This window comes from Callospermophilus lateralis, chromosome 5 (genome assembly GCF_048772815.1).
Source record: "Callospermophilus lateralis isolate mCalLat2 chromosome 5, mCalLat2.hap1, whole genome shotgun sequence".
NCBI classification, from domain to species: domain Eukaryota; kingdom Metazoa; phylum Chordata; class Mammalia; order Rodentia; family Sciuridae; genus Callospermophilus; species Callospermophilus lateralis.
The window spans coordinates 3,425,419-3,452,350 of record NC_135309.1 but is presented as its reverse complement, the minus strand read 5'-3'; the positions used below and the strand labels follow the sequence as shown (position 1 = coordinate 3,452,350).

Here is a 26,932-nt window from a genome sequence, read left to right as displayed (position 1 = left end):
AGATGCCAATCTCCCCTCCAAAATGGCCTCCCTGTCCCTGGTCCTTATCCTCCATGGCTTTCTCCTCACATCCCCACTAGGTCCATAAGCAAACTCTGCCTGGTCAGACTCCCCTCTGTATGGCCAGGCTGTGGCGTCACTGCCTGGTGGGGTCTCAGCTGCTTCACCTCTCCCTCCTGTGGCCTGGAATTCCCACCCAACAGGCCACCCCTGCTGCCCTTCGGTGACTCCTGGTAGGGTAAATATGAGGGTCTCACCAGGCCCCAGAGCCCCTCTGAGCACATAGATGTAGCTGTCTCTGTCACTGCCCAAGGTGGCTGTGCATCATTGTGTTTTCAGCTTCACCAGACATTGTCCCACCTGGATAGATGCTGGCTTCCTTGGTTCCCCTAGCTGGGAACAGTCTAGAGGGAAGGAGCTGGGGCTGCATGGGGAGCTCCAGTGGTCCTGTGCTGGGAGAGGCAGCTGGCAGGCTAGGTGCAGCAGAACCAGCAGGGGCTTGGAGAGGATGGGGTCCTTTATCGAGGCAGAGGATCTCTAGAGCTGCTGTGCAGGGTGTGGAGGGAGAAGGGCAGGGCTGCTGGGACTCAGGGCTGTGGGGGTTGATGGGGCTACTAGGGTTGGGGGCTGTGGAGGCTAGGAAGTTGGAGAAGTAGTGGGGGCTTGGGTGGCTGGGCAAGCTGGGGACTGGGTCCTGGGAGAGACCCTCAGATACTGGGGCATAACTCTGTGGGAGCAGAAGGGAGTGGGGCAAGGTGGTGCAGCAGGATCTGACCACAGAGCTCCCCTGAGGAGTTCTGGGGGAGAGAGGGTTGGGCAGGTGCTCAGCAAGAGATGCAGCTCTGCCAAGGAAGGTTCTCCCTAAGTCCCACGGACAGGGTCTTAGGCCTGGGTGGGGAATGCCTTTCCCACCCAGGGAAGGCAAGATGGTGAGCTTGGGTCACCAGCTATAGGTAAGCTGAGCGACTGCAGCCCCCTCGACTGAACCCTGAGTGCCGGGTTTCCAGATGCCCCCATCTGGCCGTCGTTGACTGCTGCCCACGCCCACAGGTCCTGCCCGCCCGCGCCCATGACCAACATGAGCTGGAGCTTCCTGACGCGGCTGCTGGAGGAGATCCACAACCATTCCACCTTCGTGGGCAAGGTGTGGCTCACCGTGCTGGTGGTCTTCCGCATCGTGTTGACTGCTGTGGGCGGCGAGTCTATCTATTCCGATGAGCAGTCTAAGTTTACTTGCAACACGCGGCAGCCGGGCTGCGACAACGTTTGCTACGACGCCTTCGCACCCCTGTCGCATGTGCGCTTCTGGGTCTTTCAGATCGTGGTCATCTCAACGCCCTCCGTCATGTACCTGGGCTACGCTGTCCACCGCCTGGCCCGTGCCTCGGAGCAGGAGCGCAGGCGCGCGCTACGCCGCCGCCCAGGTCCCCGACGCGCTCTCAGGGCGCACCTGCCACCGCCTGGATGGCCGGAGCCCACTGACCTGGGCGAGGCGGAACCCATGCTTGGGCTGGAGGAGGAAGAAGAGGAAGAGCCAGGAGTGCCCGAGGGGCCGGGAGAGGACACGGAGGAGGAGCGTGCAGATGAGGTGGCAACCAAGGGGGCTGGGGTAGACGGCAAGGCAGCTGGGGGCCCGGGTCCAGCCGGGCAACACGATGGACGGCGACGCATCCAGCGGGAGGGACTGATGCGCGTGTACGTGGCCCAACTGGTGGTCAGGGCTGCCTTTGAGGTGGCTTTCTTGGTGGGCCAGTACCTACTGTATGGCTTCGAGGTACGGCCCTTCTTCGCCTGCAGCCGCCAGCCCTGCCCACACGTGGTGGATTGCTTCGTGTCGCGGCCCACTGAGAAGACCGTCTTCCTGCTGGTCATGTACGTGGTCAGCTGCCTGTGTTTGTTGCTCAACCTCTGCGAGATGGCTCATCTGGGCCTGGGTAGCGCGCAGGACGCCGTACGTGGCCGCCGGGGTCCACCAGCGCAGGCGCCTGGTCCAGGGCCGCGCCCACCACCTTGTGCCTTCCCGGCCCCAGCCACTGGCCTGGCCTGCCCGCCCGACTACAGCCTGGTGGTGCGTGCTGCTGATCGTGCACGCGTGCATGACCAGAATTTGGCTAATCTGGCCTTGCAGGCGCTGCGTGACGGGGCGGCAGCAGGCGGAGACCGGGATAGCCCGCCCTGCCCCGGGCTCTCCGCGGCCAACCGGGGGCCTCCCAGAGCCGGCGCACCGGCTTCTGGAACCGGCAGCGCCACATCTGGGGGCACCGCCGGAGAGCAGGGCCGGCCTGGGGCCCAAGAGCGGCCAGGCGCCAAAACCAGGGCTGGCTCCGAGAAGGGCAGTACCGGCAGCAGGGACGGAAAGGCCACTGTGTGGATCTGAGGATACTGGCGGGGATTGCTGAGGGAGGGCTGATGTGGGGGGCTCTGGAGGAAAGTTGATCTCAATTCTGTTCAGACAGCGGCACCCAAGATCTGGCTGTTTCTCCTGCCTGGGGAGGGACGTTGTAGGGAGGAGAAGGGGCTGAAGGCCAATAGGAGGCAGGGTCTGGGCACCTCTGAGGCTGAAAGACGGGGAGGAGGAAGCCTGTGTGCCCCCAAGGGTGGGCAAAGCAGGGGCCCAGGAATGACTGGCCGTGCCCCTGCTGAGCTGTTGGGCCCTCAGAGATGACCACTGCCTGCCTCCCATTCCTTCCCTTGCAGCAACCCACTGACCACCTGAGTCCCTGGAACAGACATTTTGGGGACTGCACAGTTTCCACTCGCTGCCACAATATGTGGTTCCTTTGCCACACCTTCAGCCTGGAGCCCTGGTTCCAGCAATCCCAGGACAGGCAGAGGGTCCTGGGCTCAGCCCCAACCTGCACTAGTTCCTGGTTCTCCTTGGGTGACACTCTGCAGAGGACCTTGAATGGACAGGACCACCCCTTCTCTGAGCCTCTATGGCAAAAAGTATCAGCTAAGGTTTGCTGCCTAGACTGACAAAGCAGTGGTTGGGGACCTGTGGCTGGGTTATGCTAGAGGAAGGGGTCTTGGGAAGCCTGCCCATGGCCTCTCTGCCTGCCTTCCTAATTCAGAGCCAGCTTCTGGAACTAAGGGAGCAAAATAAAACTAACTTTTGTTTACAACAGGGTGTGTGCACTTGTGTACATCTGAGCACCACGAGTGAGTTTGTGTTAATATGCACACTGGTAACTGCATGCACTGTGGCTATGTATGTGACTGCATACATGTAAGCAGGCACATGTGTGCCCAAGTGTCCACTACCAGCCACAGGGGGCACCTAGCTCAGCACCAGCCTGGCTGGGAGACCTCTCCCCAGGGTCAAGCAGGGAGCAAGGCCTGAGATGGAGCTCCTGAAGGTCATTATCAGACACAAGATGGTGCCACTGGGTGCCAGGGAGTGTGCTGGGGCCAGGAGATGGAGGCCAAACTTCTCAGGAAACAAAGGACAGTCATGCACAAGGTTGTTCTGCCACTCATGGACAGGGCAGTCCATCTCAGGCCCTGGAGATGTTGGAATGCTGGCCAGTTTGCCACTCCCAGCAGGGGGCTATCTTGGTGCAGACCCCAGGTGACACAGCTGCCTCCCCACTTTCCTGGGCTGAAAACCCCTCTCTGGAGTCCCTGGTTTAAACCCTGGCCGAGTCCCAAGTCTAATGGCAGGCTGATTCTGGCCAGGCGCCAAGTGCATGCTAAGTCCCTTTCCTTTCTGGGGCCTAGTTGATTGAGCCCTGGCCCCAGCTAACCTTCACCTCCAGGAGCCCTGACTTTAGGCTCAGCACCGGATGGACCCTGGCTCTAGGGAACCTCTGTCCCCAGGTGAATCCTCATTCCACACTAAGCACTGCCCCACGAAGTCATGGATGGTGATTCTGGACGTGGTCTCTAAGAGGGTAGGAAAACACCACCCCAGAGCAGGTGTCTCCTCCAGCGGGGCTACCTGCCAGCATCTCCTAATGAAAGTTCCACATTAGAGGCCATCCATATCTGGAGCTGTGCTGCTGGAGGAGCTGCTGCTAGCGAAGGAAGGTCTCTGTGCTGGAACTATGGTGCCAAGCCTGGGATTGGGCATGGCTCTCACCCTCTCTCAACTGGTTAGTGCTGTTCAGATCTTCACCTGATTGGATGAGGCCCACCATTGGCTTTCCTCTACCCAAAGGCTAATCTTGTAGGGAAACACTTCTCCAGACACGCTCACAATAATGGTTTTTGAAATTCTGTTTTTAATTGACGTATAATTGCACGTTTATGGGTTAGATGTCTACAATGTATAAAACGTCTTTGTGTGCAGAGCCTTTTAATCCTGCCTCCTGGTTCTTTATGACATATATAATAACTGTCATCAACTACAGAGTGATGTTTGGCCAGGCGCTTGGGCACCCTGTGGCCCAGCCGAGGGCGTGTGAAGGAACTGTCACACAGTCCAAGCAGATGTCTCCAGATCTTGGGCTGGTTTTGCTCCTCTGGAGATCTCCAGCCCGTACACACCCCTTGGCTGGAGCCTGTTCAGAGGGACCCAGGTGACAGGGAAGCTGCAAAGGGAGCTTCAGCCTGCTGGGCTGCCACCACTTGCTTCTCCATCCCCAGGTCCCAGGCACAGTGCAGGCAGGGCAGGCTTCCCCAGCCTCCACCTGGGCTTGCCTCCGCCTCCCTTCCCACCCTCTCCTCTCCACCCTCTCCTCTCCACCCTCTCCTCTCCTCTCGCAGCAGCCCTGGGTCCTGTAGGATGAGGACCCACCCCAATGACCTCACTGTACCTTAACACCCTCCTAGGAGGCCCACCTCAAACACAGCCTCGTTCTGAGGTCCTAAGGCTAGGACTTCCACGCTGCCCAAGTACAATGGCGTATGTCTAGCTGGAAGCCCCAAGGCATGGAGGTGGACAAAGGGGCCCCAAGGGATAACTTCTCCTCCCAGAGACCTGGGGCTTAGGGGCCACTGAGCCCATCAGTTCGGTGAGAACTTCATGGGGATCGCTAGGTCTTGTTGCCCCATCCTCCCATCCGGAGCACCCCCACTGTCCTTGGCCCCCGTGGATCTGCAGGTCCCACCTCCAAGGTCATGTCCTCCACATCTGGGAAGAGCGGTGACCTCCAGCTTGAGTCTGAGCCCTAGTAGGAATGCTGCCTCAAAGGATGCAAGAGGCAGCCCAGAGATTACTGGCCTCCTCATTCTGGGGAAGAAACCCACCCACACAGATCTGCTGCCTGACAGTCACTAGGTGCCACGCCCGTGGTATACCTGTCATCCTAGCCCCTCTGGAGGCGGAGGTAGGAGGATCACAAGTTCAAGGCCAGCTGGGACAGACCCTGTATCAAAAGTAAATAAGGCAGTGGGGGGTAGCTTGTCATCTGCCCAGCATGTGTGAGATCCAGGTTTGATTCCCTAGTACCACAAGGCAAGATACTGAGCTACTTAAGACAAAACTCCCCGTGCCTGTTTCCCTGACTGTGTGGGATGACCACAAGGGCACCAGGCCAAGCCTGGACACTGCCCAGGGGTTGTTGGGACACGGGGCCAGGCCCTGGAGCAGGATCAGGTTGGAATGCCTTGCCTCATCTGTTTCTACAGTCTCAGCCAACCAGCTGCTGTGGGGGGAATGTGCAGAGGGCAGGGCTGGACAGGGCCAGGTTCAGAGGCAGAATGGGGCAGCTCCTTCCTCCTTCCCCTAGGTGGGAGGAAGCCACGAAAGAGAAAGGGAAACCATAGCTACCTGGGGAAACTGGGCTGGGACACAGGTTGGCCATTTCCCAGCTCTTACACACCTACTGAAGCCAGCCCCACAGGATGAGTCCCTGCCTCCTGGAGCCTCCCTCCCACACCTGGCCACACAAAGGCGAAGTCCATCTTATTTCCTCTGATTGCCTGTATCTCGACAGCCCAGTAGGTCTTGGCTGGCAGTCAGGGTGGGCCAGAAGGGCGCTGCAGGCCAGACCAGCTCTGAGAGGCCAGATAAGCTGCCTGTGTACCCTTCCTGCTAGCCCTGCATGGGTGGGAAGCCAGAGATGGGCTGACATGAGGGCTGCGGAACGTGACCACAGCCCTGGGTGCTGCCCCCTGCCAGTGCTGTCCTGCCTGGCTTCCGTTCTCCTCACTGAGGCTGGCAGGGAGGTAACAGGTCACCCTCCAGCCCAGGGAAGAGGAGGGGGCGGTGGGCAGGCAGTGCATTTCAGCCTGGCTGCTGTCAATCAGGAAGCCTGTGGCCCAAGGGCCCCCAGGGTGGGGGAACTTTTGGGGTTTCTGCCTGGGCCTCTGCCAGTCTAGACTCTGTCCCAACAGTGGTCAGGCCCAACTGGGAGGGATCCACAGCCCCATAGGATTTGGGCTAGACAGAGGGGCCTCAAAGGCAAAGTCCAGAGACTGGGCCTGATCACAGCTAGAGTCACAAGCTCAGGTGTCTTCTGTAGAGATGCCTTAGCAGGTAACTTGCTAATTCCTCCAGTATTAACTGAGTGCCAGTATGTGCGAGGGCTGCCCAGAACCTGGGGTACAGCAGCGAGTTATGGTAAAGATGCTCTGTTCGGCCAAACTGCAGTCAGAACCTCATAAAAGCTGGACATGGTGGCACATACCTGTAAAGAATAGACATTCACAGCACACAGCCGTAATCCCAGCTACTTGGGAGTCAGAGGCAGGAGAATCTCAAGTTCAAGGTTAGCCTGGACAGCTTAATGAGATTCTGTTTCAAAATAAAAAGGGCTATGGATGTAGCTCAGTGGTAGAATGCTCTTGGGTTTCAGTTCCCAGTCCTGGAGGGAAAACTCCACTTTTAGCTAGAAGCCCCACCCTCACTATCTGATGGTTTCTCATCCCCAGGGATGTTTAGTCACTGGCCTACCCACAGCAGAATCCTGCCACTGGGTCCAGTCGGAGCCCTCACCTGCATCTTCTCCTGGTTGTTTTTCCAGCTACCAACCCACCCACCTCCGTGGAGCCCCAACTCTCCTCTGCCTGTCACTACGGCCCCTCCATACAGGCTCCCTTGCTATCATCTGAACAGGTACTGTGAGTAGCTGCACAAAACATCCCTCCCGCCTGGAGCTCAGGACCATAAACACAAAACCTTCAAAGGAGCTCTGACGTGTTGGACCAGAGTGGACAGCTGTGGAGAAAGGAGTTGGCATGCAGGTCCCAGGGCAATCTGATGCATAGGTGCCCTGCACCGGGGCCACAACTGGTCCCCTTACCCTTCCCCAAGAAGTGCCCTGGAGTGGCTGTGGCTCCTTGGCAGGTGATTCCTGCCATGGTGTCCCAAGTTCAGCCATGGGTGGTCCTGGGGAGGGTCCACGAGGCGAGAGACACGACCATCACAGCCAAACCATGTGTGACACTGGCTAGAAGGAGACCAGTGGGGGCATGATGGTAGCTGAGAGGCAGGTGGTGTCTGTCATGCCACAATGTCACTGCTCAGAGGCCAGAGGTATAGGCACTTGTCCTTGTCCTTGGGAGACACATGGAGATGGTGAGTCCTATGCCTGCAGCCAACATCCCCAGGGCCCAGCAAACAAAAGAACAAAATGTGAGAGACTGTGGAGAAGGAAGAGGCAGTGAGAAGTGGGCCATCAGGAACAGAGGGGACAGCCACATGACTGTTCCTTTTGTCACTCCTTTGGTGTCAGTGAACTGGGGGTGTATCAACACAGGATACTGAGCGTTCTCACCTCTCCACACCTAGGTTGAAATCCTCTCCCAGGCCATGGTGTCAGGAGGTAGGACCTCTGGGATATGATGAGGTCATGAGGGGAGCCTCCTGATGGGATGAGTCCTTATAAAAGGACCCCAGGAGGTCCCTGCCCCTCCAGGTGAGGATACCACAGGCAGCAGCCCACACTGTAACCTGCCCTGCCTAGACCTTGGACTTCCAGCCTGCAGGAAGTTACTTATGAGCTGTAGCAGCTGAATAGGCATTCACGGAGCCTCAGGCCACCACAGTCCTTGACCTCAGTGTGACTTCGAGATGGGCCCTAAAGGACATGGTTAGGTTAAATGTGGTCACTGCCAGGACCTTAATCCCACAGGATTGGTGTCCTCATAAGAAAAGATTAGGACACACATACATAGAGTAATGACCATTCAAGGACACGGAGAAGACAGGCAGGCCTCACCAGAAACTAGACCTGTGGCACATCTGGAGATTTGGCCTCAAGAACGTCCAGACAAGAAACTACTGTTTGACAGACCCCACACCCTGGCTGCAGCACTTTATAATGGTAGCCAATATGGACGAGGGCTCTCTAGGAAACAGGTTGGCAGTTTCTCAAAAAATTTAGCATCATCATATGGCCCAATAATCCTACCTCTGGGAACATACCCCCAAGAATCCAAAGTGGGTTCTCAAAGAGATAGCTGTCTGTCCACCCATGTTCACAGGGGCCAGAAGCTGAAAGCAAGCTAAGGGCCCACTGAAGGATGAACAGGTGAACCAAGTGCGATCTACTCATATAGCTGAATACGACTCATCTTCCAAAAGAAGAACATTCTGCCAGGTGTGGTGGACACCCATAGATACTCGGGTGGGACGCTCGAGCCCAGAGGTGCAAGATGAGCCTGGGCAACAGAGTAAGCCCTGTGGGGGGATGAACCCAGAGACCACTGTGCCACGTGGAACTAGGCAGACACGAAGGGCAGCCACGGCGTGACTGCACCCCAGGAGGCCCCTAGAGCCCTCCCACTCCGACAGAGGAACATGGGGGAACCGAGCTTCCGTCTGGAAAGAGGTGCTGGGGATGGGCGTGGCTACAGAGCAGCGGAACGGGCTGAACTGAAAGCCCACACCTTTACCAGGACAAGCACTGTTACCACAATTAAAAAAGTGATTAAGAAGACCAATTTTAGGCGTTATGTTCTGACCCACAATGAAACGAACCTCCCCACAAGGAGACGGGGAGCCAGCCTGGAAATACTCCGGGGCGATGCCAGGGCGCAGACAGGCGCGGGCCCCGCCCCACACGCCCCGCCGGCACCGCTGTTCTTCCCACCCACGCAGCCCCGCCCCTCGCGCACGCCCCGCCCTTATCTCTGCCAGCGGGGCCACACCCCTGTCCCCACCCTGACACACCCCTCCCGCGCACCCGCCTGTCCCTCTCTACCGGCGGCTGCCGCCAGAGGCCGCTGTAGCGCCTGCCCTCCCGCCGCCTCACTAGTGCCCAAGATGGCGGTCGCGACGCTTCTCAGGGGCGCGGCTCCGGGACGCGGCGGCCCAGCTTGGCGCTGGAGGCTGCACGCGGTCCCGAGGCGCCGTCTGGCTCATAGCTCTGGCCGTCTTGGCAGGGACCGTACGGATAGGGCGGCTTGGGCGTGTTTCCTGCTAGACGAGCGCTGCCTGCTGCGCGTGCGCGGCCCGGACGCGGCGCCCTTCCTGCTGGGGCTACTGACCAATGAGCTGCCGCTTCCGGGTCCTGCGGACCACGCGGCCACGCCTCCTGTGCGCGCGGCCTACGCCCACTTCCTAAACGTTCAGGGGCGCACGCTTTATGACGTCATCCTGTACGGGTGAGCACGGGCGTGGGTGGTAATCTTGGGGAGGGGCGGGGGATGCGTAAGGGGTGGGCCTCCGAGGGAGAGGCGGGGCGCTGGGCGTTGAGCCGCGGAAGGATGGACTGGACTGTCTGGAGGGGATGCTCAGGGCTGGGGAGTGTGCGCTGGTCTCCCAGGCGAGAGCACCCAGCGGAGGGTGGGCTGGACAACCAGGGGAGGATGCTTGGGGAAGGGTGAGCTGGACACATCGGGAAGAACCCAGGGGGAGCTTGTGCTTGACACCCGGGGTAGGACGTCCAGGGAAGGGTGGATTGGACATCCGGAGAGGATGCTCAGGGTAGGCTCTACCAGACACCTCTGGGAGATCGCCCAGTGAGGCTGGGCTGTATTCTCTGGAGAAGAACCCAGAGAAGGGCATCCAGGGACGAGCCATGACTGGCATCTATTGAGGGCCTGGGCTCCCAAATGCTCAGGTCAGGGACTGTTGTGCCCTGCGTCTGGAGGTGGGCACTCTCTGGGTGGGGACTCCCTTCAGCTCTGCCTGCCACTTCCTCCTCACCACATGAAGAAAAAGGTCACTGGCCTCTTGTTGATTCAGGGTCGCCTCTTGCAGCCTCATAGTTCCCTGCTGGGTTGTGCCGGTGCTTCTCTTGTTTCTTTCTACAGGCCTGCCATTTTCCAATAGATCTTTTTGGTTTCCTGTGCTGACATTATCTTGACTGTAAATAGGGTTGCTGGGGTCCTGTAGTATATGTAGCATTAGGTTTTCACTTGCCCAACTTTCCAGGACTTGAATCTGAACACTCAATGTAATCTGAATGTGTTCCTATGTCCAGGAACATGGTTGGTCCTCTTGGGTGCACTGGGCTCTTGTGGACTCCTGAAGAGGTCCTCCTGAACCCTGTCCTCCTGCACTGGAGTTGGGGGACACCTTCTTGTGATTGTCAGATATTGAGGTGAATGTTGGGACTCATTGTGTCTCTGCAAGGGGCTTTCCCTGAGTGCCTGGAAGGATGAAATTCAAGGTGGAAAGTGGCCCCCACAGTGTGGCAGCATGGCTTGTGCTCTCACTGCTTGTGTGTCTGCAGAGAAGCCTGGTGCCATTCTTCTTGTCTCCAGTGTCATTCATTACTAACTCATATTGTATGAGTTGATGGATTTTCACTGTGACATTTCTATACAAGTATGTATTGTCTTTTTTTTAATATTTTTTTTTAATTGTCAATGGATCTTTATTTATTTTTATGTGGTGCTGAGGATCGAACCCAGGACCTTGAGCATGCTAGGCGAGCATGCTACCACTGAGCCCCAGCCCCAATATGTATTGTCTTCAGAGTCTTAATGATGATGGGCCTTCTGGGGGTCTTTCCCATCACATGTCTTAGTGGGCTCTTTGAATCTAGAACAGGGTTAAACAAATGACAGCTGTGGAGCCAAGGCCCCCGCCATTGCTTTGGTAAGTTAAGTCCTGCCAGAAGAACCCTACCATAGCTGTTCCTCTCCCCTTGGTCTGGAGCTGTTCTTCCAGACAATGGCAGAGTTATGGTAGAGACCACAGGACCTTAAGCCTAAGCTAGTCACCATCTGCCTTTTGCAGAAAACCCTAGAGGCTTGAGTCTCTTGAGACTGCTTCACTGGTGCCATTGTCTCTGTTTGCCTTATATGTTTATTTTCTTTCCCTCTAATGCTTTAATTTCCTTACCTCCCACCCGCTTTTAATTTTTTTGCAATACTGGAGAGTGAACCTAGGGCTGCTCTGTTGTAGGGACAAATGAGGCAAGGCACCGAAGACAGCAGGAAACAGTTTTATTTGGCTGTAGCCAGGTTCAGAGAGTACAGCCTTTGCTGTAATCAATCAATCCCCTGAACCTGAGTTCAGGGAGTTTCAGATTTTTATACCCAGCATGTAAGTGGAGGGGTTCAGAAGCTCACAGTCTGCAGAAGTTCACATAAAAGCAGCTTTTTCTTTCACTGTTCTGGGCCCATTAACTCTTCAAGGACAACACCTGAGAAGGGGAGAGCTTCTTCTCCCCTTTCTTTCCTCCCCCTACCAGCTGTTACCATGGAGCCCAATTGTAACTTATCTTAAAAAAATGTAGATATCTCTATGAAGCCCAGCTTAAAGCCAGAGGCCTTGTTTGCACATTTCTTCAAAGTACTATACTATACTTGATATGTTTGTGAAAACTAGTAAGCGGGTGTCCAGCACCTGGAGTGCTGGTATCGGCCAGTGGCCAAGTAAACAGGGTGACACAAAAAAAGGAAGTTTATCTACATTGGACTCTTTTGCAGAGACTCTTTTGCTGACAGTCCCCAAATCAGCCATGGTGAAGAGGGCTTTTCTGTGGAGAAAGGGGGTACCCACTTCAGCTCTACCACTGAACCATATCCCCAGCCCTTTTCATTTTTTATCCAAGTTGCCCAGCTGGCCCTGAGTTTGCCATACTCCTACCTCAGCCTCCCAGTTAGCTGGGATTACAGGTCTACACTACCATAACCAGCTGAATTTCCTAATCTTATTTAATTTTCTAATTTTAATTTAATGATCTTTGATCATCTTGAGCCTTCTGTATGGTAATTTGTAGTACAGATGGTTGCCAACTTGTTTGACCTTCGATGTGGTGCAAAAGTAGTATGTATTCAGTTTCTACTGAGTTTTAATTTGGAGGTTTCCTGAACTAGCAATATCTGGTCCAAACTTCTCTGCTAGGCAGCAGCAGCAAGCTGCAGTGCGCAGCCGGCCACAATCAGCACTGCTGTGCTGCCGCTGAGCTGGGATGTTCAACAGGTTAGGCGTGTTCAGAGGGTCCTCACATGGGGCATTTCAGCACAGGTTGAATGCATAGGGCTTTAACGCCGTTTCTGTGATCACTGCTGTAACCTGTTCCTCTAGCTGCTGTCTCAGGCCTCAGGCTCCCTCCTCAAATTTTCTAACCCCTCTCCTCCTCTCTGAGTCTTATTCCATTGAATTCCCATTCAGTGAGTCTTCTACTGAGGGACTTTGGTTTGTTTCTTAGGGCTTTCTCTCCTCTTCCTACCTTCCCACTGGTCTGGGTTGTGTCTGCCCAACTGCTGTGCCAGCAGCTGTCATTCCTCTGCAGCTCTTTCCCAGCTGACTGGTTATGTACCCTGTGTGTGTGTGACTCTCCTGAACCACCCCCCACCCCACGGCTGGTGGCCTACACAGTCAGTATGCCTCCTGCTGTTCTGTATGCTGAAGGCACAGAAGGACAGCATCACCTGCTCTGACCTTCCTTCTGAGGTTACTCTCAGGGTGTGTGCCAGGGAATACCTGGGCAGGAGATCTGGGAGAGGCTGGGGTGGGCATTACTTCAGGATCATCATAATAATGCTTCTTGCAACCCTCCAGCTTGGATTCCCCTCAAATTTGTGGTCTTGCCTCTCCTCAGTAGTCCAAGGAGAGGCCACATGAGGCTCCCCTCGCTGGCTTCTACCAGGTTTGGGGTGTTTGCAGTGTGGTTCACAGGGCACCTGCCCCTGCTCTGCGTGTGACGTGGGGTGGATTAGGACTGAGCCTGGTCCTTCCCTGCATGCCTGCCTGGGCTTCTGAGGTTGGGTCTGAGTTGCTGCTGGCTGCTTATTTCTCTCTCCAAGGCTGCTGCTTTGGGCAAAGGAGCAGCGCTGAGTCAGGGCAGCTCTCCCTGGAAAGCTTCAGCCTGCGGAGCCTGCTGTCCTGGGCAGTGCTGTTGGGCACTCTCTCTGCATTTCGCCTACCCATCCCCCCATCTTTCTTTCTTTGTCTGTTTCTGTCTCTTTTCCCCTCTGTCTCTGTCTCTGACCTTCTCATCCTCTTCTCCATGGACCTCTCCCAATCCCCAGCCCAGGACATTTCTAGATAAGGCCTCTACCCCAGAGCTACGCTCTCAGCCCTTTTTATTCTATTTTGAGACAGGGTCTCACTGAGTTGCTCAGGCTGGCCTTAAACTTTCATCCTCTACTCAGGCCACACCCAGTTGCTGGGGTCAGGCCACCCCACCGGTGGTTCTGTGTCAGCGCTCTACTCTTGCGCTTCCAGCTTCCTGACATTGGGCTTCCCTTGTAGAGAACCCTGTCTGATTTCCTGGGTGCTGCACTTTCTCTCAGATGCAGCGATAGTGTTTGTGCTTTTTTTTTTTTTTTTTTTTTGGTACTGGGATTGGACCCATGGGTGCTTAACCACTGAGCACATTCCCCCTCCTTTTTAAATTTTGAGACAGGTTTTCCCTGAGTTGTCCAGCTGACTTCTAACTTGTGACCCTTCTGCCTCAGCTTCCTGAGTCTCTGAGATTATAGGCCGGAGCCATCATGCCCCGCTTCTTTGTGCAGGGGCAGGGGGCTGATAGAACTGACTTTTTAGAGCTGTTTTAGGTTCTCAGTGAGGTTGAGCAGAGGGCACAGAGTTCCCATATGCCAACACCCCCGCCCCACTGTCTGCATCTGCATCATAGGGAGCACCTACTGGCGTGAATGGAGAGACAGGTGACCCCAGGCCTGGGTGCACTAGGGCTGGTTCTTGTTTCTGGACCCTCTGTGGGGTGAACGATGCGTGCCACCTCTGTGCTCAGCCTCTGCTCCTCCTTCCTCAGCATCTCGCTGTAGTTCAGCCTTTTCTGAATGACCAGAGTTGGAGGCACTCAGGATGCAGCCTTTCAGAAGGCCTCTTTCCCTAGTGGTGTGCCTGTGGGTTTCGCCTTCGTTAGCTGATTGCTGAGTTTTAAAGTCTCTGCCTTGGATATCAGTTCTTCATTGTCTTTTGTTTCTATTGGAGTCCAGCTCCAACAGGGGGTCTCAGGAGACGAATGGATGGTGAGGAGTTGGCGAAAGGGGGTGAAGAAACAACACATATACAAAAGTGAAGGTGCTGAATCCCAATCTTTACTTGTGAAGTTAATCATATATACTTTTCATTTTGGCAGGCTCATAGTACTTTGTGGTTACAAAACAGGAATCGTTATTCAAAGAAACAAAATTTTACGTAGTTACAATTAGATAAGAAGAATGTATCTTGGTTTATGCATAAGCAAGCATTTTTATTTTCAGTTCATGTTTTGCTTTGAGCTATTTCTGCTTAGTTAGCCTTTAATAATAGTTAGAAATGTCCCAGACTATTGGCCTATACCTTGACTATTCTTTCTTGACTTACTGACTAGAACCGGCGCCGCGGTTATGGCAAGTGGGTAACTTGAAAAGAGAGGCTACGGGCTGGGGATGTGGCTCAAGCGGTAGCGCACTTGCCTGGCGTGCGTGCGGCCCGGGTTCGATCCTCAGCACCATATACAAACAAAGATGTTGTGCCTGCCGAAAAACTAAAAAATAAATATTAAAAAATTCTCTCTCTCTCTCTCTCTCTCCACTCTCTCTTTAAAAAAAAAATTCTCTCTCTCTCTCTCCCACTCTCTCTTTTTTTTTATTTATTTTTTTTTAGTTTTCGGTGGACACAACATCTTTGTATGTGGTGCTGAGGATCGAACCCAGGCCGCACGCATGCCAGGCGAGCGCGCTACCGCTTGAGCCACATCCCCAGTCCTCCCACTCTCTTAAAAAAAAAAAAAAAAGGAAAAAGAAAAAAGGCTACTAATTTTAATCAAACAAAGAGTAAGAGCACAAACCATTGTGCACAGGAACAAGAACAAATTGCCCAGTACCAAGCACTAATCTGTCTTCTTAACATTAATTCTTCTTCTCTAGATTTTAACTTAATTTCTCAAAAATTTCCTTGACTGGTTTTCCTACAGGGGGTTTCTCATTAAACATTAGCAATTTACGTTCCACAGCTGAATCATTGCATTTAGAGCAAACAGATTTATTCTTTAGAAGTAGTTGCATCAATTGGAAAGTCATGTTTTTTCCTTCATACTTAATGGTCATATGAGAAGTCGCAACTATACTTATTAACAGGAATAGAAAAACAAACCAGCCCATTCCCAGAAACATACCGCCCTCCTCCGGAGGATGGATGCCCTGCGCCATCCACTTCAGTAGGGCCTTGCCTTTGCCTGAGTCAGGGGAGGGGCGCAGCATGCTTCCACTCCCAGATGAGACTCCAGTGTTTTGAAGCTTTCTCTGGTGCCTTTTTTGTCAGTGGTTTTGACCTGTCTTTCTCTTGGAGGCTGGGAGGGCAGGACTGGACTGTGGCCTCAGTGTGTGCTGAGCTCTGTGGGACTCCTGTGCAGTCTCAGTCCTAGGGCAGTGTTGCTCTCAGAAGGAACCCAGAGGAGTCAGAAGGCATCCCATGCCTGTTTGTCTTCCATTGAGATGTCCCCTTGCCCTGTGGGTACACATGATGAGCCGCAACTTGGGCTTGTCTTGGCTCTCCTCCCTCCCAAGTGGCCAGGGTTCCATGACCCACATCGACACAAGCTTTGCCTGAGTCTCTGGTCTCCACTGTATCTGGGCTCTGGTTACCATAAGACCAGCACCAAGGAACAGGAGAGACTTGTTTGGAGAAGAATGATTGCAAACCCTTGGACCTGACCCTTGGATAGGTTTCCCCTGGGGCATGCAGCTTGCCCTTCGTTAGGATGCTAGGACCTGGTCCCTGTCCACCTGTGTGTCCTGCACCCCAGTCCCCAGGACTCCTGAGCCTTTGTCCTTGCTCAGGATCCTGTGGTTTGGGGCTCTCCCTTGCAAGGTGGGGTGGAGGCTGGGCCTGCACCAGCCTTTGTAGGGGCAGTTGGTATTCCAGATGGGGCTCTATGGGATCAGGAAGAGACCTCTATGTAGGGCTTGGGGGGTTGGCTTCTCTGCCCTGGTGGCAGTGCCCTCCCTCTGCAGGATGCACCTGTGGCCATGTAGAAGTGGAGGCATGTACATGCCTGGGTGCTGCTTCATGGGGGCAGCCCTCCTGTTGGGCCAGACTTGCCCAGAGCCCACCTCCTCTGCCTGGGCTTTGCACGCTGGCAGGGCTGCAGGACTCAGGAGAGCACGGGGTGACTGTTGGTATCCTTGCGCAGCATTTGGGGTATACTCACATAGTAGGTCTTTCATTTCCCTGGGCTCTGCTATGTGGTTTTGACCAACCTCAGTGGAAAGTTTGAAAAGGTAACCTGGCCTGTGTTGAATGTGTGCAGACTCCACTCCTCTCCGTTCCCTCAGTGGTGCATAGTGTCAGCCATCACACGGGTGTGCGCTGTGTCAGCTATTCCAGGCCACCCGAGGTGACCTGAAGGTGGGAGGTGTGTGTGAGTTCTATGCAGAGTTTGTGCCATTTGATATAAGGGCCCTTTGGATACTGAGGGACGACAGTGCTAAGACTCACACCCTGCTGATCTTCAGTTCAGATATAACTCAGATGTCCTGTATTTCATCTGTGGTTCTGCCCCCTGGAGACACCGGGCAGTGTCTGTCTGTGGTGGTAGTCCTCAGGGCTGAGTGGATATGTCCAGTGTCCTGACAGACAGTGCCACAGTGCTGGGGTCAAGAGAGCTGCCCCAATCCTGCTCACCCGTACCTCAAGGCTACTGCTACCATCAGTCCCCGTCAATCCCCGGGGAGCTAGACCTCCCTCTGGTCCCAGTGCTGCAGCGAGGACTTGGGGCCACAACCCAGCCTTGGCTGTACAAAGGAACTTATGTTGTTCTCATTCACAGGCACACCTGGGTATAAGTGCCCTGCCCCCAGAACCTAGGCCCCGTGAGAAGTAGTGAGGCTGGGGGTGCCCAGCAAATGCGGGGTGGAGGGGTTAATTCAGCCTGGGGCATCTGAGCCAAGTAGAGCAGTTAAGCCAGTTTCTGCAGCCCACTGGGAACCAGGGCTGCCTTGGAGCTCAGGACATACTGGTTGGCTGTGAGCCTATGACCCATTCCTGTACCCTCGCCCCTCCCTGCCCTGAGGCTGTGGCCCTCCCTAGCCTCTGCAGCTCCTGTTCTTGCCCTGCAGGGCTCAAAGTCTCCCCTGCTCACCTGGACCCTTCATCCACAGGCAGCAGCCGGCCTGTCCCTTCTCGGGCAGTTGGCAGCCAGCAGCCAGGATGCCCGGCCTGTGAGGTGGGCCAGGTGGTCACCTTGCCATACTGGCCTTACCTGTGGTTCTCCATCTCCCTCTGCTGGTGCCACTCTCCCACCTTGGACTTTCCCACAGCTCGCCCTTGCTCTTCCTTTTTTGTTTGGCTCTATACTCACTTCTGATGGCTGCTTCCCGGGTTTCACTTAGTCTTTCTGCTGACTTTACTGTAGATTTTTAAAATGAAAACATGCATTTGGGTAAAATCCATAATAATGTGAAAAGGGTCATGACAGAAAGTACCCTTGTGCTGCCTTCTGCCTCAGCGTGAACCCCCTACCTAGAGGCCCCTCCTTTCCTTTTTAGCTTTTTGTTTGGAATAATTATAGGTTCCCAGAGAACTGCAAAAGCACTGTGTGCGAGAGGTCCTGGTTTTCCAACTGTGGCGTAGGACCACAAGCAGGAAGCAGAGGGCGGCCAACCTTGGGCTTTTCCAGATGTCTTATCTGTCAGGGATCACAGCTCTGAGGGTTTACGCCCATGTAGATTTGCTCAACCATGATCCAGATCCAGAACATTCCATGCCTAGGTAGCCTCTCCTGCTCTGGACGGGTGCCTGCCCCAGCCCCCCACATCTCTGTCATTTCAGGAGCATCCTGGGGGGATATGTGCAGTTGCAGTACCTTGGGGTTGGCTCTCAGGCCTCCCCACTTGGTCACTGTTCCTTTTCCTTGCCTGCTGTAGCCAGGTGGCCATAGTTTCGTGGGCCTTTGCCCTTCATCTTCTGGCAATTAGCAGTTAGCTGGCTGCTGTGAACTCTTGGGTGCTCAGTGTGCAGTTGTCATTTCTGCAGGAAAGGTACCCTGGAGGCAGATGCTGGGCTGTGTGGTGTGGTGTCACTCGTGAGGGAGTTTGGAGGTCTCCCCAGAGGCAGAGGACAGGTCAGATTTCAGCAGAGAGAGAGAACTTCATTAGAGAGTGAGGTGTGAAGGTGCACATTCTCAGAGTAGAATTCAGGCCATCTGAACAGTGAGAGGTGCCTCTTGGGGTCTCTAGCTGTTTTAGAGGAGCTTTTGTGAGGAAGGGGCCTGGGAAGGCATGTGGGATTGGTGTCACCCTGGGATCACAAGACTGTTCATGGTGATATGGCCATTCTCAGGCTCTTTAGATGGAGGCTATCTCCTCTCTCTGGTCAGTAGGTGACATCTGGAGTGTACCCTACATTATAGGCTTCTTCTTTTTTTTTTTTTTAATTCTTGAAAATTTCTACTTATTTATTTTTCTTATGTGCTGCTGAGGATTGAACCCAGGGCCTTCACATACTAGGCCACGCTCAACTGCTGAGCCACAGCCCCAGCCCCATCGTAGATTTCTTTTTTTTTTTTTAAGACATAATACCTTTATTTTGTTTAGTTTTATGTGGTGTTGAGGATCGAACCCAGGGCTGAGCCACAGCCTCAGTCCCCCATCATAGGTTTCTTAAAACATGGTATTTCCCTTTGTTGTATCTGTTTTAAAAGCACACGTGTGGGTACCTTGCACGGGTGATCACAAGTGCCCAGGGCAGTTTCTTTAATGAGTGGATTCACGGTGGTCAAGACTGTGGGTGAACCTGCAGTGACTTCAAGGTGTACCCATTTATCAGGGGTCTGGTGGTGGCCAGCGGGGAGGAAACCCGGCCTGGAGACTGGGGAGGCACCCCACAGGGTTCCTTTCTCTTCCTGTCTCTTGCCTTTTACTTCTCCTGTCCCACTTCAGCTGCATGTTTGGTCTCATAAGAAACTGCCAGCTGTTTGCTTTCTGACCAGAGGTGCCGAGTGACCATTCGTCTCCTCCACATCCTTGTGGGCATGCAGGTTGCCACCTCTCTCTGCTTTGGCCATTTTGGTGGTGTGACATAAATCTTGAGGTGTATCCAACTTGAGTTTCACTAGTGACCAGTGGTGCCAACCTTGTCACACACTGGCATTCTAAATCCACACCTGTGAACAGTGTGCTTTTCCATCTCCCGTGGATGACACCTTGAATTCTGTGATGTTGTTTGGGAGGTATTTGCTTTGACTCACTGTGCCAGGGTTCAGTACCTGCCTGTTGCCAGGTGACAAGGGGTGCCCAGGCAGTGTCTGGACTGTGGGGGTGAGGCCAGAGATGGTGCCGTGGAGTGTGTTCCTGCCCATAGCTCTTTCTCTGGAGAGAACTTAGTGCCCTCTGGCCTGGGAGGGGCTGGGGCACCTGCTTATTATGGCTCTTCTCTACTGTGCCCCTCCTGGAGTCTCGGCTCCCCTGGGGCTATGGATCCAGGCTCAGTCCACCACCGCAACCCAGGCTGAATCCTGGATGTCTCCGTTCCCCACCAGCAAGTCTGTATGAGTCCCTGTCTTTAAGTGGCCTTGATTTCTGTCTGGCCAGGGTCATTTGAGTGGTGTGGTTCAAATCCCTTGTAGTGGGCAGTGTGAAAGTTAGTGTGTTTCTGGGACTTACTTTGGGGTAATGGGCATGAGTATGGGCAGGGTGTGGCCTCTCAGAACACTGCACCTGGCTGAGCCCCACTGGCTCTCACTCCCTCCACCTCAAGACCCACCTCAGGACTCTTGGGCTCTTCAGTGTCTTCCTGGGACTGCAGAAGGCAGGTCCTGGCTGTCCATGGCCTTCTACCTCCTGGAGCCAGGATACCTCTGTGTCCCTTCCATGAGGTTCACCCTCTTGCCTCTCTGCAGGGCAGTTGGCCAAGTCTCATCTTTCCCATCCTGGCTCAGCAGCTGCTCAGCACAATGCCTTTCCATGGGTGTTGTCACTCTGCAGCCTGTGATGGGTCTGGCCCCACTGAAGCGTGGCTCTCAGTTCCCACGTACTGTTGTGCAGGAGCAGCCCTGGGAGAACAGGTGCCAGGCTCCCTGTGCCTATTCCCGCAGTGCCCCTGTCTACCTACGTGGGCGGTGCTATGCAGGTGCAGCTCTGGGTGGCCAGGTCACAACTGTTGGCCTGCTGGTCCTCACTGTGTCTGTGTGCTCTTGTGGAGCTATATGGTCCATGGTGGCCGTGTGCAGGGCTCTCTTGTCACTTCCTGGGTGTTCAGACCAAGGCCCTCTTTGGACTGCAGGCTGCAGCCCTACCCAGCCAGGATCACGAGTTTCTGCACATTGGTCTCTGCAGGTCACTTGTTTGCTGTGAGGACATGTGTCTGGAGGGGCAGTCCTTTGTGGCTGTGGCCATGGCTCTTAGCATGTTGGTGTGCAGGGCATCCTTGTCTGCTAGGTGCTGTGTGCCCTGGAGGCCCAGCCCATCATGGCCTGGGGCACCATTCTCTGCCCACTGCTCCTCATCATGTGCTTGGTGAGCTGGCTGGGGGCGGGTGCTCCTGCCTGCCCTTGAGCCTCCTGCCTCTCTCCTGGCAGGCTCCCCGGGTATGCAGAGGAGGCATCGGGCTTCTTCTTGGAGTGTGACAGCTCTGTGCTGGGCGCACTGCAGAAGCACCTTGCACTGTACAAGATACGGCGGAAAGTTACAATGGAGCCACGCCCAGAGCTCCGAGTGTGGGCGGTGCTGCCCAACTCTCCCCAGGCTGACCAGACTGCACCGCTGCAGGAGAGGGCAGAGGCCACTGCCATCCTCACCCGCGATCCCCGGACTACATGCATGGGGTGGCGGCTCCTTACCCAGGAGGAGGGTCCAGCCCTGCTGCCCCAGGCCCAGCTTGGAGACCTCCAGGATTATCATACGCACCGATACCAGCAAGGTATGAGTGGGGCAGGGCTGTGGGGTAGCAGGGTAGGACAGCTGGGGGCTCCTGGAGGGCAGGGCAGGGGCTGGGGGTGGTTGGCACAGGTGGTGGGCCATGGGAGGGCAAGCCTGCTGATAGGCCCATCTCTGGTTTCTGATCCCCACAGGCATCCCTGAGGGGGTCCGTGACCTGCCCCCAGGGGTGGCTTTGCCTCTGGAGTCCAACCTGGCCTTTATGAATGGCGTGAGCTTCACCAAGGGCTGCTACATCGGCCAGGAGCTGACCACCCGCACCCACCACATGGGTGTCATCCGCAAGCGGCTCCTTCCTGTGCTGCTGACTGGCCCCCTCCCTGCAGGCGGTGTGGGCCCCGGCACTACAGTACTAACTGCATCGGGACAGGCGGCAGGCAAATTCAGGGCTGGCCAGGGGAATGTGGGGCTGGCCCTGCTGCATTTGGAGAAAATCAAGGGTCCTCTCCACATTAGGATCTCTGAAAGTGATCAGGTGGCAGTAACTGCATCCGTGCCAGACTGGTGGCCCGTGGCCACCAAGTAGTCCTAGACACCCTCCACTCTGCAAGCCTTAGAGTTACGGGGCGCCTTGGGGCCTCTCTTCCTGGTATTCAGTCTGTCTGCTGTGCCCTCTTGGGTATGAGCAGGGTGAACGTGGGTGCTCCCTGTGGTGGCCACTTGAGCACACCTACCTGGGGAGGTTCCTGAGTGTGCATGGTTGCCCCAGGCTTCAGGTGGGTGCATCCTGTGGAGGGTCCCAGACTCATGAACTGACTGTGGGGAGTTCAGTGCTGGGGACAGGATGGAGAGCCCGCGTCCACCCATGCGCGGTGCTGAGTCCTTGCCTGGGCCAGGCCCCAGATGAGCTCATACACGGTCTGTGAGCACAAGAGCGTGAGCCTTTGTCAGTCCTGGCAGCTTCCTGGCATTGTCCCCCACTGGGGGGGGATGGGTCCTGTGTGCCTCCAGAGTGGGTCACTGGAGGAGACGGGCACCTGTGTGTGCCAGGTAGCTCTGGTCTTGGGTGGCCAGGTGAGCCCTGCTCACTCCACACTGGGAATCCAGCCCCTCCTCCAGAAGCCCCAGGAAGGGCAGGGCCCAGCTGCTGCTGCTTCCTCCCGCCTTACCTGTTTGCAGGTTTGGGGACATATATGTGTGCTTTCAGTCAGTGAGCGACTTGCTGGTGAATGATGGCCTGTTTGAACCACTGTCTTCTTCCCTCTGTTGCCAAGTGGACTGGTTACTGGGGTAGCCCTCGGAGGAACTATTAAAGTGTGACCTGAAGCAGTGCCTTGGGAGTCTCGTCTCATTCTGGGTGGGAGGAGGCTGTTCTTTGTTTTGGGGGTCTGGTGGACTGGACACAGGAAACAGCTCTCCCTGGAGAACAAGTAGACACAGCAGGTGAACTGAATCTGGCTGGTAGTGTAGCTCAGTGGAGGAACCCCTGCTTAGCATGTGCAGACCTGGGTCAGATCCCCAGCCCCACCTGAAAAGCAGATAAGTAACCTGTAATTCACAGAGTTGCGGGTGCTGCTGCACTGCAAAGACTGGGGAAGTCCCGGGGGTGGGCCTGGGTGAGTGGAGGGCCCTCTAGAACCTGTCGCCTCGGGTGGGAGCTGGGACTCAGAGTGAACTCTGGCCTGAGCACAGGGGCTCAGGAGGAGGCCGGGCGTGTGTTAGTTGACTTGTGTCACTGTGACCAGAACCCCTCTCAGGAGAACTTAGAGGAGGGAGCTTACTGTGCTCATGGTCTCAGAGGTCTCAGTTCACAGTCAGCTGATTCCTTGCTCTGGGCCCAAGGAGAGGTGGGGCATCATGACGGCAGGATGGAAGAACGAGGTGGAGGAAAGCTGCTCAGCTCCCAGCAGCCAGGAAGCAGAGAGAACAGGAGGCACCAGGGGCAAAATATCAACCCCAAGGCAGGCCCTGGTGAACCACCACCTCCAGCCAGAGCCCCTGCCCGTGGTCACCACCCCCAGAGCAGGAGTCAGTTCAGATGATCAGCCCGGCAGATGATCATCTCAGTCTAACCATTTCACCTTTGGGCATTCCTGTATTGTTGTTTCATGAGCTTTGGGGACACCTCATGTCCTACCCTAACAGGGAGAGGAGGAGAAGGCCTGACTGTCATCAGCAGCAGCGGACTGGTGAGTTGGTGATGAGGGCTCGGCCAGCTGGCGAGCACAGGTGGACTCCTCGGGCAAGGACACAGGCAGCCTGACCCTGCCACAGTGCTGCTTGTGGCTGCTAACTGCCGAGTGCCCAGGCATGTTTTCAAGTGCCCAGGCTACCAGCCTGACGGTAATGGAATGGACTCCTCATGGACACACAAAGGCTGTCCAGGCCCCAGCATGTGCACACAAGGCCCCAAGGGGAAGCCAGGGCCAAGACCATAAAAATAGCCAAGTCCTCCCTCTTTTCTGTCTGAAGAAACATGCATCTCCGTTTTGTTGAGCACTGGGGCATGAAGGGGGTCATTTTGGTAGAGGGCAGAGGCCACTGCCATCCTTACCTGTGATGAGGACTCTGTGCTCTGGAAACTTCTGCTTGTTGGTGCCTCAGGCCCCGCAAGGGACTGACCTTTTGTCCCTGCCTTCCAGCTCCGCAGGCTGCACTTTACACTGACGTTAATGCCTCTGAGCAGATTCTAGGCCAGGTTCCTCTTGGGTTGCAGCCTTGCAGCCAGACGTGATTGAGCCCAGCACCAAGCTGAGCCACGTCTGCACCCCTGGAATAGGACTTCATGCAGTGAGCTTGAACCACCGGGGCTCCTTGCTGCCCAGGGGCTGTGCTGTCCTGGCAGGGGCCTGGATGGCTTCCTGGTGGGGAGGAGGCCAGGAGACAGATGTGCTGTGGTCACAGGTGCTCCCCTCCTGCCCGTTCATCCCTGGTGTCCTCAGAGCCTTCCAGGGCTGGGATCTCAGAATACTGGGTCTGCATTGAAGAAATGGGTGTTTGCCATGTTTTGTCCCAGCATTCAGAAAAGGATGTGCTTGCGATAAACATGCTTTCCCTGTTGACAAGCCAACCCAGCTCCATGCAGAGCCCTGGGCCTCCTCCAGCTGCACACAGCCCCTGACCTTTACGATGGCCACACCAGCCTTAGGAGTGCTGATCTGTATGAAAGCTGGTGCAGACACTTGGAAAATTCTTTGCTGGCTTTCAACTCTGCTTTTTAGTTTGTCTTATAAAAAGTACAAAATTTTGAAAAATGTACTGCCATAATTTAAGGCAGACACAAGTGAAAACCTTTTGGAGAAAACCGTTTCCACACCAGGCCTCACAGATGGACTGTTGAGAGGAGATGTGGTCCTTAGGAAGTCCTACTCATCCAGCTGAGCTCTGCTGAGATGTCAGTCGGGAGCTGCTGCCAGGGACAGGAGGGCTTGGGAAAACCAGGGCAGTTAACGGGCAGGCTGCAGGTGATGACTGCAGGTCTCTGGGAAGGCAAGGCAGGCATACCCTGACCCTCACTGTAGAGGGCTCCCTGTCTGGAGCTGGGGGTATTTCTAGTCGCCCACTGCAGGGGAAAGGTGGAGAAACACTGCCTCCTGAGGGTGGTTAGTGTGCACAGTAGAGGCTCCCAGGGCCTTTCCTGTAGGAGTTGTCGGGGGAGAAGGGGGCTCTCCCAGCCAGAGGGGTCTTTAAGAGATCTTTAAGATATAACATGCAGGAGAAAGCTACACACACACACACACACAGTGATACCATGAGCAAGAGCCAGCAGAACAACAGGCAGTGGAATCAATCTGCAAGAGTAGGGTGTTAGTGTAGCCAGACACGTACAATAAGTATATCAAATTCATTTAACGAAGTAAAATAAGGGATTTAAATTTGAGAAAGTTGAAGTCCAGAGCAGAATAGTGGTCACCAGAGGCCAGGAGTAAGGAAGAGGCCTGGGAGTCGCAGCCTGGAGGAGCATTGTTGCACTGGAGGTGACCAGCGCAGATAAAGTGTGCCAGAGGTCCTGCATGGTCAGTGAGTTAAATGGGCAGCCAGGTTACCTGCCTATCCCGAGGGATCATTGGGGGGCACAGACGTACCAAAACATCACACTACCCCTAAGGAGGCACAACTATGATCAGCCTATGGGAAATAAGTAGGTGTAAGAAGCAAGATGCAGACTGGGGAATGGCTCAGCAGTAGAGTGCACGTATGAGACCCTGGGCTCGAATAAAGTTGTTGTGTCCAGCTATAACTAAAATATTAAACAGAAAAGAAGCAAGAGGCTGTTTAAATGGTCATGTGGATTTGGAAAAGCAAGAGAATCTCCAGTGATAAAAATAGAATATGCCAGCCAGGCATGGTGGCATTTGCTCGTAATGCCAGCAATCTGACCACTCGAACCAGCAAGGGGAGGATGGGTATCTATTTCTGACAAGAAACAAGCACCACTTTCCTGGGAAGCCAGAACTACAAGGTCCTAAAAGTCAAAAACCCTCAGGCTGGGCATTGTGGCATGGCCTGTAATCCTGTTGACTCAGAGGCTGAGTCGGGAGGATGCACATCTAAGGCCAGCCTCAACAATGTAGCCAACCCCATCTCATTTAAACAATAAAAAGGGCTGGGGATGTGGCTCCATGGTAGAGCGCCCAAGGGTTTAATCACCCGTACCAAGAAAAACAAGAGTCACAAAACCCACCAAATCCAATCCCAAGTGTTTCCGGAAGAATTGGAGACTGCAGCGTCTGAGGATCAATAGTTGTGAAGCACAGAGAAGCTCCTGGAAGAAAATCACAGGTCCAGGGAAGAAGTGAGAGCTGGGCTGAGAGGTCAGGAGAGAGGTGGCTGTACGTGACCTTTGGTGGCTCAAAGGCAATTTCAGGGTACAGGAAGGAGCATCTCCAAAGAAATGCTGGCTGGGAACACAGCACTAGGGGAAGTCTGCAGATCCCAACTGCACGGCTGCCTGGGGAGGAGGAGGGGAGGAACCAGCCAGCCCCCTGGCTTTGTTTGTGGACATTCAGTCTCCACTCCTCACCTGGAGGCCGGGCCTGGCCTGGCTCATAAACAATGAGGTGTTGTGAGGTCATCCTGTCCTGGCCTGCGCCTCTTGAGATTGGGTCACCTCTCTGGTCACTCAGGCCCTTGGCCTGGGAGCAGTCATTCAGACTGGCCTCAAGGCAGTCGCAAGAGAGAGGCTGGGGGCCGCTGCTCATGGCCTGAGCACTACTGGGGATGGCCCAGCACTGTGGACCTGGCGGAGACCCATCTCCCAGGCACTTGGAGGAATGAACCAGTCTCGTCTCTTGTCCCTGTGCCTCGCTGGCTGACTTTCTGCCCTCTGTGCGAACCCCATGGAGCGTTGGAAAGCTTATAGTTCTTATTAAAGTGGATTGGTAAACAGAGCTGAACGGACCAGAGTGTGGCATAGTGAACATACAAACAAGTAACCCCCACCACTAGTGGTGACTGAGCCACTGTCCGTAACCATGGGCCACCTCTCCCACAGCCCAGCTCCCTGGTTGGTTTGCACAGTGTCTCCACAAATGCAGAAGCAACCTGCTATCCTCAGGACGGCTGCCTCATCACGAGGCTCTGGGACTGTCTCTGCTGTTTAATGTGGCAGGACCAGCACTGCACGTGCTGCCTGTTAGGACGAGAAGTCCTCAGGCAGTGCGCCAGTGCCCTGCAGGGCTGGGCATGCCAGGCAGTGCTCTGCACTGAAGTGCACCCACTCCAGGCAGTTTTTCTATTCTGGTCGAGGTGGGTGGAAGGACTGGCTTGGTGAACACTGAAGGGGAAGGGTGGGCCAGGGAGCCCTGGAGGCCCAGGCGGTGTT

The 26,932-nt window shown here is 55.1% G+C and overlaps 2 protein-coding genes across 2 annotated transcripts; both read left to right on the top strand.

Moving 5' to 3' along the window:
• Positions 1–1,069: 1,069 nt before the first annotated feature.
• Gjc2 (gap junction protein gamma 2) lies at positions 1,070–2,377 on the top strand. Its single transcript, XM_076855594.2, has one exon. It carries the CDS (start codon positions 1,070–1,072, stop codon positions 2,375–2,377), a length of 1,308 nt encoding a protein of 435 aa, XP_076711709.2.
• A 6,755-nt stretch (positions 2,378–9,132) lies between these two features.
• Positions 9,133–22,434, top strand: Iba57 (iron-sulfur cluster assembly factor IBA57). Its single transcript, XM_076855593.2, has 3 exons — positions 9,133–9,489; positions 20,811–21,151; positions 21,303–22,434. The coding sequence occupies exons 1-3, from the start codon at positions 9,149–9,151 to the stop codon at positions 21,692–21,694; spliced, it is 1,074 nt and encodes a 357-aa protein (XP_076711708.2). The 5' UTR covers positions 9,133–9,148; the 3' UTR covers positions 21,695–22,434.
• The last annotated feature ends 4,498 nt before the right edge of the window (positions 22,435–26,932 follow it).